This window comes from Falco naumanni, chromosome Z, assembly GCF_017639655.2.
Source record: "Falco naumanni isolate bFalNau1 chromosome Z, bFalNau1.pat, whole genome shotgun sequence".
Taxonomy (NCBI): Eukaryota; Metazoa; Chordata; class Aves; order Falconiformes; family Falconidae; genus Falco; species Falco naumanni.
In genome coordinates this window covers 60,419,419-60,436,467 of record NC_054080.1, presented here as the reverse complement: position 1 = coordinate 60,436,467, position 17,049 = coordinate 60,419,419, and the positions used below count along the sequence as shown (strand labels likewise).

The 17,049-nt window shown below is 34.7% G+C and overlaps 1 protein-coding gene across 5 annotated transcripts in view; it reads left to right on the top strand.

Moving 5' to 3' along the window:
* AP3B1 (adaptor related protein complex 3 subunit beta 1) overlaps positions 1-17,049 on the top strand; it is a 161,988-nt gene that overhangs the window by 112,913 nt on the left and 32,026 nt on the right. For all 5 annotated transcript variants that reach the window (XM_040579493.1, XM_040579495.1, XM_040579494.1 and 2 more), the window contains exon 23: positions 16,389-16,620. In XM_040579493.1, coding sequence (XP_040435427.1) covers positions 16,389-16,620 — 232 coding nt within the window. The remainder of the gene's footprint in view (positions 1-16,388; positions 16,621-17,049) is intronic.

Sequence of the window (17,049 nt, the reverse complement as noted above, 5' to 3'; positions counted from 1 at the left end):
AGCATGAGGTGCTTAAGAATTTGCAAAATCCTACAGTAGAGGAATGATTAGTAGTTCTTCCAAATAGTTATTGGTGTGCACTCAACTTCATGAGCTCTATTTTTTCAGAGCTTTCTTAGCAGTAATTACTCTATAACTAGATACATTTATCATTCATATAAGCTCCAGTCTGAGTTCTTAGCTCAGGAATGGCAGTATCAGAAGAAATATTAACTTGTTAATGTCGTGAAAGACATGTAGTGCAATCACTTGTGATAGCAGTAGACAGTGTGTGATGGTTCAGCTAGATTTTCAGTACTCTTTTGCCCTGTATTCTCAGAGAAATTTTGATCAACTACCATTGTTTTTTAAATAACTGTTTTAATATTTCAGTAAATACATATAAATATATAAATAGTCCCTCTTAGGACACTTCTAAATTTTTTTTATTCAGGCAAAAGATGTTTCTTTTAAATTAGTTTTCAGTGTTAGCCACATCTGTCAGATCTCTGATTTTGTGTTCGGGTAACACAGGCTTGTTATATATAACATGGTATATCCTTGATATCATTCTATTATTTTTTTCTAGCTTACCATTTGTCCTCATGCTTTTCAGCTTCCTGTAAGAAATGTCTTATCTTTTTGGTGCCTCATCACAGTAGAGCTTTTTCCTTTGCATTAAATGTTTTCATTATACTTCTGAAGCCCACTTTGTTATATAAAGATTGAAATTGGGAAGGTTTGTTGGGGCAGTGTGAAGGGGGAAGTGCACTGCAAGGTAGTCTACATATATACTATACCTGTGCATGCTTATAAATTACTTGCATTGTTGACCACACTTGCACATGGAGCAGAGATGTTTTTGGAGTTCTGCATATTGTTTTTCTCCAGATTCATTTCTTAAGGTGGCGCTTTTTCCATGCGGAACAGTTTGAAGTATCTACGTTGTTTTCCCCTACTCTGTACCATACAAGATTTGTAACTGGCATAAGGCTTAACTGAAACCACTTTTTACAAATGTCATGTTAGTAGGGTGCCTGGGGAGGTTTGTACCTATGAATCAAGTGAAAAGACACAGCCTTAAATTTAAAGAGTTAAAAAACAACTTCCACTTAGTGCTGCCCAAAATTCAGCTATGCAGCTGATTAGGTGTGACTGAGGCTTGTGGGAGGGTGGTGTGGTCCAGTGGATACAGAACTGGGTGTTACATATGGAAAATGAGTTCTATTTTTGGCTTACTACTTTCAGTGTGATCTGGAGGGAGTAACTTAATCTTTTAGTTTTCCATCTGAAAAATGAGGATAATGATGCTTACTCACCTTGGGAAAGCACTGGGTGATCTACAAATGAATGTAGCTGCTCATCAGCAGATATTAACCATTGATAAGGCAGAAGATAGAAGAAGGAATGAAACAAAGACCTCCTGCACACTTAATTTAATTTTTGTGTGGTTATATAAATGTACTGTATAAGAAGCTGTTCTTAAATTGGTAACATAGAATATCTGTGTTACAGCAAGTATTTGGAAGTTGTAATGTCCTTTCAAGAAACTGCATCCACATACTTTTAAAAATGATAGCTTGGGGAAAAAAATGCTATTGACACTATTTTTTGAAGTGTCATTTCACTTCTTTAATTATAAATGAATTTATCAATATTTGTGGTGTTTATTAGTGTTAAAGCCTTAAAAAGACCTGCCTTTTATTAAATGCATAAATATTTAACAAGCTCTACACTTCAGAATTAGGTACCTTCAACTTTTTTTGTTTTAAATAAATTGGAGAATATAATTTGGAAGTTCAAACATAATCTTTCTTCTGAGTCAGAAACAAGTTTCTGGTACAAGATATTGGCCCAGATAATAGTATGCCCAGTCTGAGAGGTATATTATATTATTAATATGTATAATCTCATTGATTTAATTGATTACTCTGTGTTTTAGTACTAGATATTCTCCAGACTGGGTCTTTTATTTGCTCTTTTATATATAATCTATACATTATATAAAATATATTTGTGTTATAAATTATTTACAATGTATAATTATATAAATATAATGTGTAATTAGTTAGCAACTTGTATGTTAATTAAATTGTATTCTGAGGAACCAGGTCTTTGATTAACAGTAATGCTCTTTATTCAATGCTATTTTGCTGTTTTGTTATCTGGGAGTGAAAAAGATTAAACAATATTCAAATATTGTATTTAAACATTGAAATACTAAAATTGCAAAGTAAAGTGCAATTTAAATCCTATTTATAAAACAACTTAAACTGAGGAGGATGTCTTGTGGCAAAAAAACCCGAAAACCTACCGTAGATACATTACTGTGAGGAGACTCTTGAATTATTTTTTTTTTTGCCCCTAAACCTAATCTAACTTTTTTAGAATTAACGGATTAGATCTGTGAGAGAATTTAAAGTAATGCTTTTTCTCTCCAACATGAAAAATACATATGTCGTGCTCCTTAAAATATGACTGCTGTAAACAGAGTTGGTGCTAGGTGTTTAAAAACAAGCATGTGTAACGCATGATGATGATTCCATAAGTTATTCTTTAAATATTTAGTGTGGTAATGTATGTAAAACGGAGTGTGTCTGTACTTGTGTTATGCTGTGTAACTCAGAAGAGAGAGGTAACCTTAACCTAAGCTGTATTTTTGTTTTATTTTGTCAATAAAACCTAGCTCTTAAAAATTTCAGCCACATCTTTCTAAGGTAACATTTACCTCCTCACATCTTTAGCATCTATCAGACATGACATGGGACATATTCATTGACCCTAAAAATTTTCATCAGTCTCATGCACTGGAAGGGGGCAGCCCCAGCCAGACAAGAGGCTCATTTCAATTTTAACGGCTGTAATTAAAGGTTAATTCACTGAGTCAGGATTAACGAGGAAAGTACCAATGATAGGCAAGCAGCTGCCTTTATAATACAGGATTAGAACAATGCAATTACAATAAGAATTAGAAAAAATCAACTTCCTCAAAAGGTTCTGTAATGAATGAATTGCATTTCTCTGTTCTTAATTGTGGTACTTAAACAGGAAAACTCTGTACTGCACAGGCGGTTTTTTTTGTTGTTGTAATAACACTTGATCAACAGTGTGTCTAATAAGAGAGTATGCCAACTACAATGACAGCAACTGTTATATTGATAAATTTAATACTGTGCTATACTGAAAACCTTCAGGCTTGCTTTTATATTAGAGCTATCTATGCTAGCCACATAGATGAATGCTTCAACTTTGTGATTAAATATTTATTTCTGTTACTCTTCTGCAGCTGCTTATTTAGCCAGTTTCTTTAAACAACCTTAAAATTATATTGAATTTCTAGAAAACATTGTTTCCCTTTACATTATCTCCACTCATTTTGTGTGATATTCTTTAACATCTGAGAAGTAATTTTAGTTTCTAAATCAGTATATATCAGAAACACTTTGACTTTACATCCTGTTCTAACTATGTGTATCCTGCAGTTGCATTAACTGGTATCATTTAAAAGTTGGTAGAATTAATAGTCCCATCTTGTGCAGTGCCAAGTACATGGCTAGTACATTGCAAAGTAAAGTTCTGATCACCTCTTCATAGGAGTTTTCTTTAAAATTTCTGACTTATAAGTAAACTCATTAAAGCGGAACAGCTTTGTAATAAAAGAAAGCCAGGCAGCATTCTAAATTGAAGCATTAGACTACTGTCATTCCTTAACTTTAAAGTAGTAAATAATTGTGGCAAAATAAGTCTTCAAAATTATCACTCTATGCAAATAAGTAGTCTGGAATTTCTCAGACACTCCTGTTCTCAATTCCAACTTTTAAAGTCCTTTCACTTTGCTATTCTCTTCTAACTTCAAAGATCCACCTTCTATAATAAGTCTATTTAAAAATTTCTATGTTTACTGCTTATCTAAAACTTTGGAAGTATATGCAACCCTCTGTGCCTGGATTTTTAAAAGATAATATTTCACAAAGGCAATCGAGACAACTCTGAAAACTGTGCTGAAATGCGTGGATGCTGGAATACAGCTGAGCTTTGGTACTTCAAAAAATCCAGCAGTATTTTCTTGGCAATTAGTATTAATATGGAAATATTTGAAAGTTATGTCCTTTATGCTATACAATGCTATAATCACAGTACCTTTTGATAATACATGGTAATATTAATACAGGCTTGCTTTATAAGACTTAGGTATGTGTTTTACCTAGTAGCAGTTGAGGAATATTTTACGTCTCTACTGCAGGTAAAATTATGTAGTATAACACTGGTATTTAGATTATCCTGGGTATTGTTTGGCTAAAAAGCTGGGCTAGCATGTGTTTCTAACAATATTTTGACATTAAAAGCTCCAAGAAAGCTCTTTTTGGTGAGGGCAGTTGATAACTTTTCATTCATAATTAGCTCATAGAGAACCGGGAGACATTTCAGGGAAATTGAACTGTCAGTGGGTAGAAACAAGCATTTGACCTCATCACATTGAGTGGGGCCCATCATAATTTGTTCATTTGGTGCCCATCAGCCCAGCCTCATCTCTCATACAGCACCTCGCTGACCTTCCCTCTCCAATTCCACTCAGTTCAGCTTTAATTATGACTCTGCAGACCCGAAGAAATATTGCAGCTTGCTCTCAAAAACCCTGAACTGCCACTCACCAAAAGATTGGTTTTTAACAGGTAATAAATGCCCAAAGGAAATGGTGCTGTGTCCCACACAGAGTAAAGCAGGGGGTTTTTATTATTTTTGAGGTTTTCCTGCCTTTCAATTGTCACTTTCCCAGTGAAGATTTTATTTCATATGGAGAGCAGTAGACCAGCTCCAGTACCATAGGAGTGGTTTGAGGTTGGCATTTTTACTCATTTTTTGCAACCTAAAAGGAAGTTTTACTTGATCAGCTAACCCAGAATTGTATAAAAGTAGCTGGATATTTTTTAAAAACTGAAAATCATATCTTTAAAAAACCTGCTTTTTTTTGTTTTTAAACGATCGTTGATGAAAAGCTCCAAAACTTAGTCTGAAACCTGGAAACTGGTGTGATAAGGAAATAAACTGAGATTATCTTATTACTGCTGGCAAATTTTACTGAAATGTTGATCATAACGTGAATTATTTTAACTGTGTGATACCTGCAGAGGAGTTGTGGTTTGCCAGCTTACTGGCAAGTATTTAACAGTTTTGCAAAGTACACTGTTAGAAAGCACAATATGCATGGGAAGAAAAATACAAATTGCTAATTTTTAAATGGGTACTTCCATCTTCAGAAAATGTTCCCATAAATTTCTGAGCAAATAAAAATATTCAAAACTACAGGACTAGAGAGTGTATCCTTGTGGTGAATGTTAAACTGTCAGCAGGATTTTCAGGTCATTTGACAAAAAGGATACAGGTGCAGTAGCTAGCAGTGAAGGTGACTGCTAGTTTCATCAATCACTTTACCTTTCTTTAAGTTGATACATAATGGACCCCTTCAATCAGCTTCCTTGTTCTTTGTCAGTTGTTTAGGAAGAAGAAAAAAGAGGGTGGAAGGGTTGGACTTCAGAGTCAAGGTTATGAAATGAATTGTTACTTATTTACACAGGGTAAGGAGGATAAGTCAGTGTGAGAAGGGGCCCTTCATAAAATGTCGAGTTTGTCAATGGGTGATAATATGCAGTTTGAAGCTTCGTGCAGACCTTGAACAGTGACAGTAGTTGTCAAAGCAGTGATTCTGAACCAGAATTTAAAATTAAGACATTGTTTAGTGACAGAGACACGACATGTGCCAGAAAATGTGCTAATCAGTGTTCACTTTATTTTCAGAGGGTAACAGTAAATGATGATCCTATGACAAAGTTTGTTTAACTGCAAAAGCAGAATTATAATAGAAATAGAATGTGAATTTATACAGCACCTAGAAGGCTGTCGATACCATTTTCTTGTGTAACATATATTAACTATGCTTAACAGTCAGTTCAACATCATTACAACTGTATACCTAATACATTGCACTTTTTTATGGTTCAGCAAGGGTTATTTTTTTGTTAAACCAGTCCATGTGATAGCTGTTTAACCAGTTATAATATTTCATATTTGTTTGCTCAGTATTATATATAAAACTGATAAAGTAGAAAACTGAGTTTTCTGATGTTAAGACTTTTGCATGTCATCTGCAGCATAGCACTATGAGAATATGGTGGATATTCTGAGGATTATACATCAGGGTAGGAATTAAAATTTGGAGCTCTTGGCTAGAAACTAATAAAAATACACCTCTACATATTCTCTGCCTTCAAAGATTCATGATATTGTAGCATATATTTTTTAGAAGCCTCTTTCCTTCAGCTAGACCTACAGAATACGCACGGAGGTTTTTTATATGACTGAATATAGTTTTGGGGTTTTATATTTTTGTAGTGAGGAATGACACTCAAAAACCATAGGGATCCTTTATAATTTTAAATTTTGTCATTTCTTCATTCAGAATGTGTAGAGAATCTGCTGAAAACTCCTTATTGAAGCTCCCCTTCATCCTCAGAGGGGGGACAGCTTAAGGAGTGAGCTGTGTGTCTTAAAGCGGTGGTGAGGTCTCAAAGCTTTTCTAAGTATATGAATCACTGCCTGTGAATACAGCTAATGATTTCACATACCAGGATGTTGTGATAGGCATAAGTTGCTTTTGTTTACCTTCTTTCTTGATTGGTCTGTGCTTAACTGAAGCTTGGATTGCACAAAAAGCAGAACTTCAGAGCAATATAAAGGGAAGCCTAAGATGTCACCAGAAGATACTTCGCTGATCAGGATCAAAATTTGCCCTAATATACAGTTCCACATATATCTAACCATCCTGAGGGTCTATAAGCCTTGAAATTAAATTCTACTTGTTAAATACAGATGAAAGTAGGAGTAAATGCTTTATAACTAACATAATGTCTTAATTCCTGAAACTTTGTTAGTGATGATTTTTTTAGCTTGGCACATTTGAAAAAGTAAGTAACCAGGTCTCGGTTGATGCATGTAAAGACTCCATCTGGTCACTTTTTCTTGAAAAGTCATCATCACATGGAATGACACACCTGATATTCAAATTTATAATACTGGGATTTTGTCCCTAAATTTTAAGAATAACTTAAAATTTTTTTTGGAAAATAAATATCTTACTGAAAGTAACAGCTGTGTAAGGGGCTAACTCAACCTGTTGAGAGGTGTTACCGCTGTTAGGGCATTACCATTCCAGCCATGGACAGTTGTATATTGCCATGTGACTTGCAGGCTAGCAGTACAAAATAAGTGAAAGGCAATAGCATTGCAGCTGTTAAAGTAGGGTGACTTGGGATCTTTCAAATTATGTCAATACAGACAAATTTTAATGTAATCTAAAAGTTCTTGCTAACAGTTGCAGGAGGGTGGAATACCCTCCATTGCCTGCCTCCAAACCTGTGTTAAGGTTGCTTTTTACAAAGTTGGTAAGTGATGTGCCACTGTTTTCTGATACTAGAATCATTTAGAAATGTTTTCAGTTGTCTTATGCCATGGAGTCTGGAGTATATTGGAGAGACAGATGACTTTTAAAACTCTGTTGAACAATGGTGTGACTAAATCCAGTATCATCAGAGATGAGTGTTAAAAAGCTTACTTTGGTGGCAGACTTCCATCTTATTTCTGTGTGCTTTTCTTCTAATGACTAGTTGAACAGTGCCTTATATCAAGACTAAAAAAAGCATTTCTAGAATGCTCCTGAATTAGTTTTGGCTGCTGTGCAGTTGTTGAAAGTTTTCATTTTGAACTTCTGTTCACTTGGATTAGGGAACATTTCCATCTTCTGGTCCATAGCATCTGTGTTCTTTATTTGAAGATGCCAGAAGAATTGGTGGAAGATACATAACGTGACAGCTGTAAAATAGATTTTTTAATTGTATAATGCAGTTCATGAATTCATGGCTGTAAAAGAAGGTTTGTGTACAAATTTTTACTATTACTAGTGCAACACCAGCAGCATTACAACATATGCTTACTATGGTAATAATAAATTTCAAGTATTGTCAAATACATTTATGTTAGAAGTTGCTTTAAAATGCAGTAAGTTTTAATAAATGATCACTCACAGTCTTCCTGCTGCTACGTTTGTGCTTAGTTGAGTAACAATCTTTGTATTTAGATGACAGTAGCAGAAATACTCGGTATTAGTTAGTACTCAGGTAATTTCAAAAGCAGATGAGAAAATATTACCTGCCTAATTGCCTTCAGTAGTCAGCTGAGGGGCTTAACTATGGCCACAGCTACTGTGTAAAGCAGCATGCTTACATTCAGGTTCTCTGTACCATAGAGCCTTTATTAGAAATATCCATAGCATGAGGGTTTTTGTTTGTGGTAGGCTGTGCATATTGTTGCTCACATTACTCAGAGCTGTGTGTGGATCGGATTGCGTGGTATTTCTCCTTAATGAGTGTGAAAAGAAGTGTCATCGCGGAGGCTGAGTAAGTTACCTGAGGCAGCAAATTTTGTATCCAAGTCCAAAATAAGAACTATGCTTTTGAATTTTTAATTTAAACAAAGAAACTGAAGGTAACTGGTTATAAATAAACCCTTGTCCCTTAATAGGCTACAAACTGTATCAGATGTTAGGGTTTTTTTGTTCTTTTAAAGGCCAAAAAGTGAAGCTTAAGGAAAACAACACAGAAAAGCTGTGGGTTTAGTAATGATCTCATGTCAACCGTAATTTTTGCAAACTAAGGAACATGGAGGTTTTTTTTACACTAAAACTTCTATAAAATAAAATAAAATTTAGGGAAAATTGGCACATCAACATCACGTATAAGAGATGTATTGTAGTACGTGCAGAGATTCTGCACCCACATTGAGGAGGTGCTATGTAAGTGCATATGTGCAGCAGGTTCATTGCTGATGTAGGATTTTTGTCCTTGCAGGTGAGTTGCTGTGCATTAAGATCATCCTGATAGAAGCCAAAATAACATGTTGCATTCTTCAACAATATAGTGACCAAGGTTCGAACGTGGTTGTATTAAGCCAGCAAAGACGTAATTTACATTTTAACATTCATAAATACCTGTGCTGAATTTCAAATATATTGTATAACAGGCTGAGTTCACTTTGACTTGTAGGTGATACCTTGTATTTAAGTGTTTCAATTTATGTTATATACTTATCCTGACATAGGAGACCTTTTCTAGGGGAAAGTTTGAACTATAGGTGCTTCAGGTTGGAAGAAAACAATATGCAGAGTTGTTACAGTATAACCCTAACTGTAAAATTATATGATAGCCAGTAGGGTTCAGTATGTTTTCACTCCAGAGGTCTCTAGAGTACTGGCTATTTGCCAAAATCAAAGTAATATATCAGAAACCATTTGGAGGGACTTCTTTGAAGTCATTTAGACTCAATGCCAGAACTTATATTAATCCCTCTCAGCAGCATCCGCCTATTTCAAATTCATAATTAGGACACAAGGTGAGGCTGCCACTTTATTCTGGTTTTCTAACCCTTAAACTACTTCAGGTAATCCTCAGATTTTCCAGGTAGGTGATGGGTGGAAGGGTTGAATCACTAAATTGAAGTAAATTACTTGTTCATCTGTTAGGAGAATGCCTTTTCCTTGAAACACCTGATGACTGTTGCAAAAGAGTTTAAAATACCACGGTGCTTGATGAAAGTCACACACATGTGTCAGCCACCAGACCATCTGCTTTTCACTTTGTAGAAGCATGCGTAGGACAGAATAATAGTAAGTCTTGAGGTTTCCCATGCACAGATACGAATTGCACTATTTTTTTTGGTCACCATTATTTTAGAAGTTGAAACCTGGATTGGGATACTGTTTAAGCATTTGAGTGTAGGAATTTTCTGCAAATGCAGTTAAAAGAAAATTCTCCTGTAGTACCTGTTTAAGCCCTTCCACTGGGGATCTCAGAGTGCCCTGTGGGAAAGAATGTACACTCCTGCATTTATACCAAGGTTTGTGGCCTGTAATTATGACACTGATTTCAGCCCTTTCCTTTGTATTTGTGTAATAACCCTGACGTAATAATGAGAATATTCCTATTTTGTCGCTACTGACATTTTCTTGTGTGGCTTTTTAAAAGATTTCACTAATATTTTCATTGCATTATTCATGTGTTTAATTTTGCTTAGCAGAAGGAAAAGGCAAAGATGCCAAATCTCAAACAAAACCGTGTGTTGTTGTAATACAGAGCTTTAAGCTTTATTCTACATACGAAATGCAATCTGTCTCACTGGCCCCCAGTTACATATGAAATATAAACCAAATGCACACACAGTTTTAAAAGTGCTTGATGAATCTGGTATGGGACTAACAGAGTTTTCTGCTGTTCATGAACTCCAGGTTAAGGCCTAATTCTGCTTCCTTTATATCATGTAGTCGTTTTTATGCTCTAAGAGCAATACTTCTTAGTGATACAGAGTTACTGGAAATTTGTCTAGTTGGTTATATTTTATAGATAGAAAAAATCTAAGGGACATTAAATATTAGAAAAAGGATAATTTAATACTATGGAAGATTTTGATCATATCTAGATTCACATATTATATTAAACACACTACTTTTACTATAAAGATGATTTTATACCTGTTTGAGACCATACAAATATTAGAGTAAAAAAAGGCAGAGAAAAGGATTAATTTTTGCAGCCTAACAGAGACAGATTATGGGCAATAATAATACAAGTGTTTGAGATTCATCTCTGTGTGATTTAAAAATCAGTAGGAGTTACTTGGGGTTTTATTTTTATTTTCCTTGCAACTTTTCAGAGACAAAACTATTATTCTGTCAATGTTGAAATCAGCAAGAATGTTTGGAACTAACTTTCTAAGGTCTGGAATTGTCTGAAACCAATATTGTTTTAAAGATGTGAGCCTTGATATGCTAATTTCCAATTAGCATTATTGACATATTAATCATTTAGGGAAGTGTACAGCCTAAAAGTTGGTGACAATGCAAAAAGCAGGGAGTTATGATGTATTAGAAATAACTGAAGGACTTTCTAGCAGATGCAGCTTTTAGAAGGTGTTTAGTAGATGTAGAGCAGTTAAATGTGCTGCTGGTGGAAAGTTATTTTATGTATTTTCCAGGATTTGACATGATGTCCTAAAGTGTCTGTATGTCAAGTTAAATAAGTCCAAATTGAATCTTGGTATCCTGTTGCTTTTCTAGACTGCAGAAAATTGAGCTTGCTTGCTTGTTTGGTTTCCGTGCCCCCTATCAGAGGGATGCTGTTCTTAGTTTGGCAATCCATTAGTACGACTTAAGTATGCACTAATGTTGGGATTTGCTACAATCTCTTGAAATAATGCAGAGTAGGATGTTGGCATTCTTTCTGCAATTCTTTGTTTGCTTTTTATTACATCTTTTTATGAATTACTCATTGATTTTTGTAAGAGCTGTGTATTACCTTGAGACTATGAGTAGTATATAATTGGTGATGGAGGAAAATCGTGAGTATACTGTTTCCTGCCAGTAGTTGTCTGTCTTTTGTTTGTCTGGTTCTCCATCTTTCTCCTAATACTATAAAATTATAGTTAAGTTGCCCTCATAGCTTCAGTTGAAAGATCATGTAAATGTGGCTGGGCTATGTGATAGCCCTTCTCTTAGCTGTTGCGGAGTTGCTGGAGCATAGCCTTACAGTGAGTGTAAGAGAGGATATAGCTCTCACAGCTCAGTAGGTATTCTTGGATTATGTCATGGATATTGCCAATAGGAGGGCAGTAGAAGGTCTACTTAGATTAAATGATTCAGTCCACTGCTTTAACAGAATGTAAATTAGAGGAATAGAACTATCGTTATCATCATTCCTGGAAGCAAATATTTTTTCCAATGATACATGTTTTATCCAAACATACACATTTCTGAATCAGGATCAAAAATTAATCTGTGTTTATTATTACAGCATTATTAAACCAAGGAGCAAATACAAAAGAAAAAAGACAACAGACATAATTTTGTGCTCAATAATAATAAGTATAATTATAATACAATACTTTATACAGGAAAGTCTGTCCAGCTCTGTTTTCTGTAGTAGGTTTAATAAACCCTGTAGTGCTTTTTATTTTAAGTTATTACAGAAAATATTTTTTTGTATTAACTTAAGCTTAGTTATTAAGGCCTTAGCTGGCAAAAAGAAGCACGTGCAGAGGATTCAGTGGTTTGTAACTAGTCTGTCCTATTGTGATAAAGCAAGCCAAAACTACTTTCAGTGATCTTGCACTTTTCCCTTTACGTCGTTAATGAGTGGGGGACCTTTGAGGCAAAATCCTAATGTTGCCTTTTGTGTTCTTTCACAAGAAGTAGTTTAAAAATGCTTTCAGCTTATTTTATGGTCATTACGGTTAGAATGGGGGCCAGTCTGACTCATACCAATACAGTGTTCCCATATGATATCACTGTGGAGTCCTTACATTGACTTTTAATTCATGCTGGCTTTCAGTCGAAATGGGATGGGAGGACAAGTCTGTATTTTATTTTTTTTATTTCTGTAATCTAAACAGCTGTATAAAAAAAAAAAGTTTAGCAAGTTTAATCTTAATAATCTTCACCCAAAAAAAGCAGACATGCTATGTCATAAAATAACTATTAGTGACTAGTTTGTATCCTATAAATCTAACTTGAGTTGATAATATGGTCCATTACCAGCTAACTGCACAGAGTATTTTTCATTTTACACTCTTCAGTTACTTTTTAGTGAAGTGTTAAAAAATATGAAGCTTTTCTCCTCTCTAAAATTGCACACTGTCTGTCTGTTATTAGGGAGATAACAGCTCTTATAAATGTTTCAGTAAGCGTTAAGTAGACAGTTATGTGCACTCTCATTCCACGCTTATTTGCTTACTGTAATAAACTGATAAAATATGTGTGGTTTGTCTCTGTGTATCTGCAGGCATCATGAGTCACATAGATTTCCTTTAGAAATAATGTTGTGTCTGCAGAATTGATTGGTTATTTTCATAAACCATCCAAAGGTACACAAACGACTACTATTATTTAAACATATGCTGTATGAGATTTGTAGGAGATTATCTGCTGGTTACTAGATGCTGCTTGTTCTATTAACTCTGTGGAGGATTATTTTAACCCCAGAGTGATTGCAGGTATGGCCTGTGGGTGTCTTTAAGTATTGTAACGGTATACATTACGAATTCTAGAATTAAAAAAAAACCCACACTGTTTACTAGACTGATGCAACCATTAAATAAGACTACATTACAGTCACACCAGTCTCTGCCAGCTCAAAACCCCTGCTAGCAAGTAGAGGACTTGAGAATTCTCATTTTCCAGAACTAAATTCCTTTGTTCGGTATATATACATTGTATTTATTTCTAGTACTGCCACATTAAAGGCAATTGAAAATTAATGTTCTACAGGAAGGAAGATGTTTTAAACATAATGTCATTATTCTGACTGTCCTTTGCCTATCTGTTGCTCTGTATAGTATGATATTGAAAATAAAAGTGAATGGGCTCATGAGTGAAATGAAGACTGAAACATGATCAGTAACACTGAAGGGGGCATAGGTTAAAATCACTAAAAATCACAGGAAGGTTTCAGTAAAATTGAGTCAGTGTTACAATTTAAGTGTAGGGGGATTTTTGCTGTATGTGTATGCATATTTATCTAAATCTTGAACTTTGGACTACTAACTTTTTGTGTGTTCATTGCTATTAATGAACAGTATTAAAACCAGCTATATGTCAGCACACAAACTAGTGTACTTCAGATTGCTTGTTTTAACATGATTAGAACAAGCTTGTTAATGAAATATGGGTGAACCATTTCATGAAAAACTTCTATGTATGTACAGCTCAAATTGAATTAAACATGAAAAGTTAAAAAGTAAGTGTAAACTTAAAAATGAGATTTAAATTACATCTTAAAACCTAAGTTTTATTATTTCAGCAATGGTTTAGGTAATAGGTACTAGTCTGACCCTGCTAATAACCTTTTACGGCTATTTTATTTTTATGTAACAATAAGATATTTATTATTTGAAGTACCTCCTTTCTTATTTCCTGACAACGGAGTTGTTTTTAGAGAGTTTGACCTTGCCAATTATTTATAGAAATCAAAGCAGATTATTAATCTGTTTAAGTTTGGGGTTTGTATTCAAAGATGTTACGAATTTTCAGGAACTGCAGAGGTCCATACCATTCGTACTTTTTCCATTCAGTTTGCATTAGCAGGAAGTCTGGTCCTGGGATGTCACCGGACTCATTATTTTATAAATATAATTCAAAGGCAAGCTACATAAAGTAGCCCTAATCATATATTTATGCATGTAAAATGGCATTGGAGTAAGAAGATACCTCGTTGTTATGGATTTTGTAAAATTTCACTGTATTGTGTTCTTGGACAAAAATATTAGATATCTTCATGCTTGTCAGAGATCAGTAATTGGACTGAAAAAAATTACTCCATTTGAAAATACGGTGTCTGTATTCTTCAAGTGGTATTGCTACTATTATTTGAAGAGGGACAGAAGTCTATGTACTTGGCTGTATGTTGTATTGTAAACAGCTGTATTTTCTTCTGATCATACAGGAAAACTAAAAATGTCATTGAGAACATTACATTGGCTTTTTAGGGGGAAGATGATGTCTGAACTTCACCAGTTTACTTTAAAGTGTTAACAAATTGTACAGATTCAAAGTTGGGGTTGTGGAGTTTCCTCACTTCAGATGTATTCTGAAGCTGCCTTTAGTCTTCACACTGAAGGTTATGGGTAGCTCATTAATTTGTTTCTAAAAAAGCTGATACCCAAGGTTTTGTGTATTAGAGAAAGAAACACTAGCTAAAAAGTTGGAAGTGAATGATATGGAATGTTTTGCAGAAGTGTTTAGTCACATCCTATATGTGATACTCTAATTACAGTCACATAGTGGTGAGTTTCAAGGGGATGTGAAGCCTTTCTGCATTTTTTCCTTCATTATTTGTCTGTCATTTGGTATGATGTGTGAAACTTAATGCACTCCAAAGCCACCTCCGAGTACACACACATTCATTTCCTTGTGTAGTTTTTTTTCAGCTTTCATCAATGAAGTGCTCACCCTTCTAAACTTTTATTAGTTGATCTTTACATCTACTCATTGGAGGTGATGGATATTATTAGCCTGACTTTACGGTTCAGAAACTGGTGCTCAGAGATGAAGATAAAGTTTGTTATGTGCTTGCTAACTTCTGAAGTTTTTCCACAGGATTCTTTACAGTCTTTAAGTTTCTAGATATTCTCCCATTTCTGTAACACCTTGTGGGTTTAAATCCCAGCTCTTACCATCTTATATTATTCTTAAGTGTTCACTATGTCAGCCCCCCCATGTTAAATGGCAGTCAGGAAAACATAGCAACTTCTAAGAGTTTTGTAGAGAAGGAAAGATAAAAGCCCATTCTCCTTGAACAGCTGCTTGGAGTCTTGAACATCCTTCTATGTGCAGTTGTCTGTTTCACTTAGTAAGACATTCAGAGCTATGGGTAGGGCAAGAGAAGGTGGATGCTCATCAATGGAAACATAAACAGATATAACCAACAGATGAAGTTCAGTAGCTCATAGTGCATTGACCAGGCAAATGGGTTTTTCATGCTGAGCATTTGGTCTTTTTCAGCCTCCATGTTGTGTTTATGTGGTGTTACTTTTCATGTAATTTCCTAGCTTTTCCATAACACTTGCTCGAAGAATTCAAATTCACTATTCTGCAGTTTTCTGCACATTCCTTACTATTGCACTTTTGAGCTCATGCTTATGGATTTCCTTAGCAGCAGCATCTTCCGGGAATTTGTTTACACACTGAATGTCTCTTATTCATGCTGCTTCTTCAGGACAGAATGGACCCAAACATCCCTGGGATTTCTCTTACTGCTTGCTGGCAGCAAGACTATTAAAAAAGTGGCAGCATCCTTCTGCTCCATAGAAATGTGTTTTTATACTTTACTGGTGTAATTGTTAAGCAACATTTTTGTGGTTTTAACAAGAGAAGACAACAATTTCTCAGTATACTTTCACAGTATGCAGTGTGTTTGGCGTCACCCTTGAGTTCTGATGCATAGAATGGAAAGAGACTTCTTGTTGGAAACTGTAATTGTTTTAACTGTAACTCTTAAAAAAACCTCTGACAAACTAATGGATAATTGTAGAGTTAAAATACTGAAAACAGATTTCTAATGGAAAGTAAGGCAAATACAGCAAAGTTAAAGCTGCTGTTTCTCAGCAGCAGAAATGTTATTTTTAGATCTGTTATCTGATATCTATTACTGCAGTTTGTTTATGGATTTTAATATGTCCTTACATGTTTCTAGTTCACTAAAATTCCAACTAGGAAGCAGGCACTCTAGCTGAGTGAAAATTGTAATATATAATCACTCTCTAATCTGTTCTTCCCTTACAAAATTCACCAACTGTTGTTTTATACTTAACAGGTTGCTACCCAAGTCTCTATGCCAACAAAAACACATGAACTGCTTCATCGAATGAGTGGAAAAGGATTAGCAGCTAATTATCACTTCTCAAGACAGCCAGGGATTTTTGGTGATTGTATGGTATCTGTGCAAGTGACAGTAACAAATACAACTGATCAGAAAATAGAGAATATTCACATTGAGGAGAAGAAATTACCTCCAGGCATGAGGATGCATGAATTCAGTCCAATAGGTAATTCTATCCTATCTTTAAAAATACAGAATCTTAATATTTTGTCAGGTTTCAAATACAAGAAAGTGGTTTTGTGTAGTCATACGTATACTGATATATATGTATGTATGCACACATATACGTATGTATCTGTACATAAACACACACCCATGCAATATCTTTTCTTAGATAATCTGATTTTAACAAAAATTTGATTCAGCTTTCCCCGTACTTGTAATTAACTTTGAAAATAATGCCTTAGATCAGAAGTTCTGTGCCTGAAAGCTTACCTGCTTGTTCAGATTCCGTTTGATACAATAAAATGTTCGTGTCTAACTTTGATTCTCTTACAGCCTTAGTCCAGGATGGCTATAACAGGCTGCTATTAAGTATAAGGTTTTGATTTATATATTAGTAATTATTTTCTTTCCAAGATTTATAGAACATTTG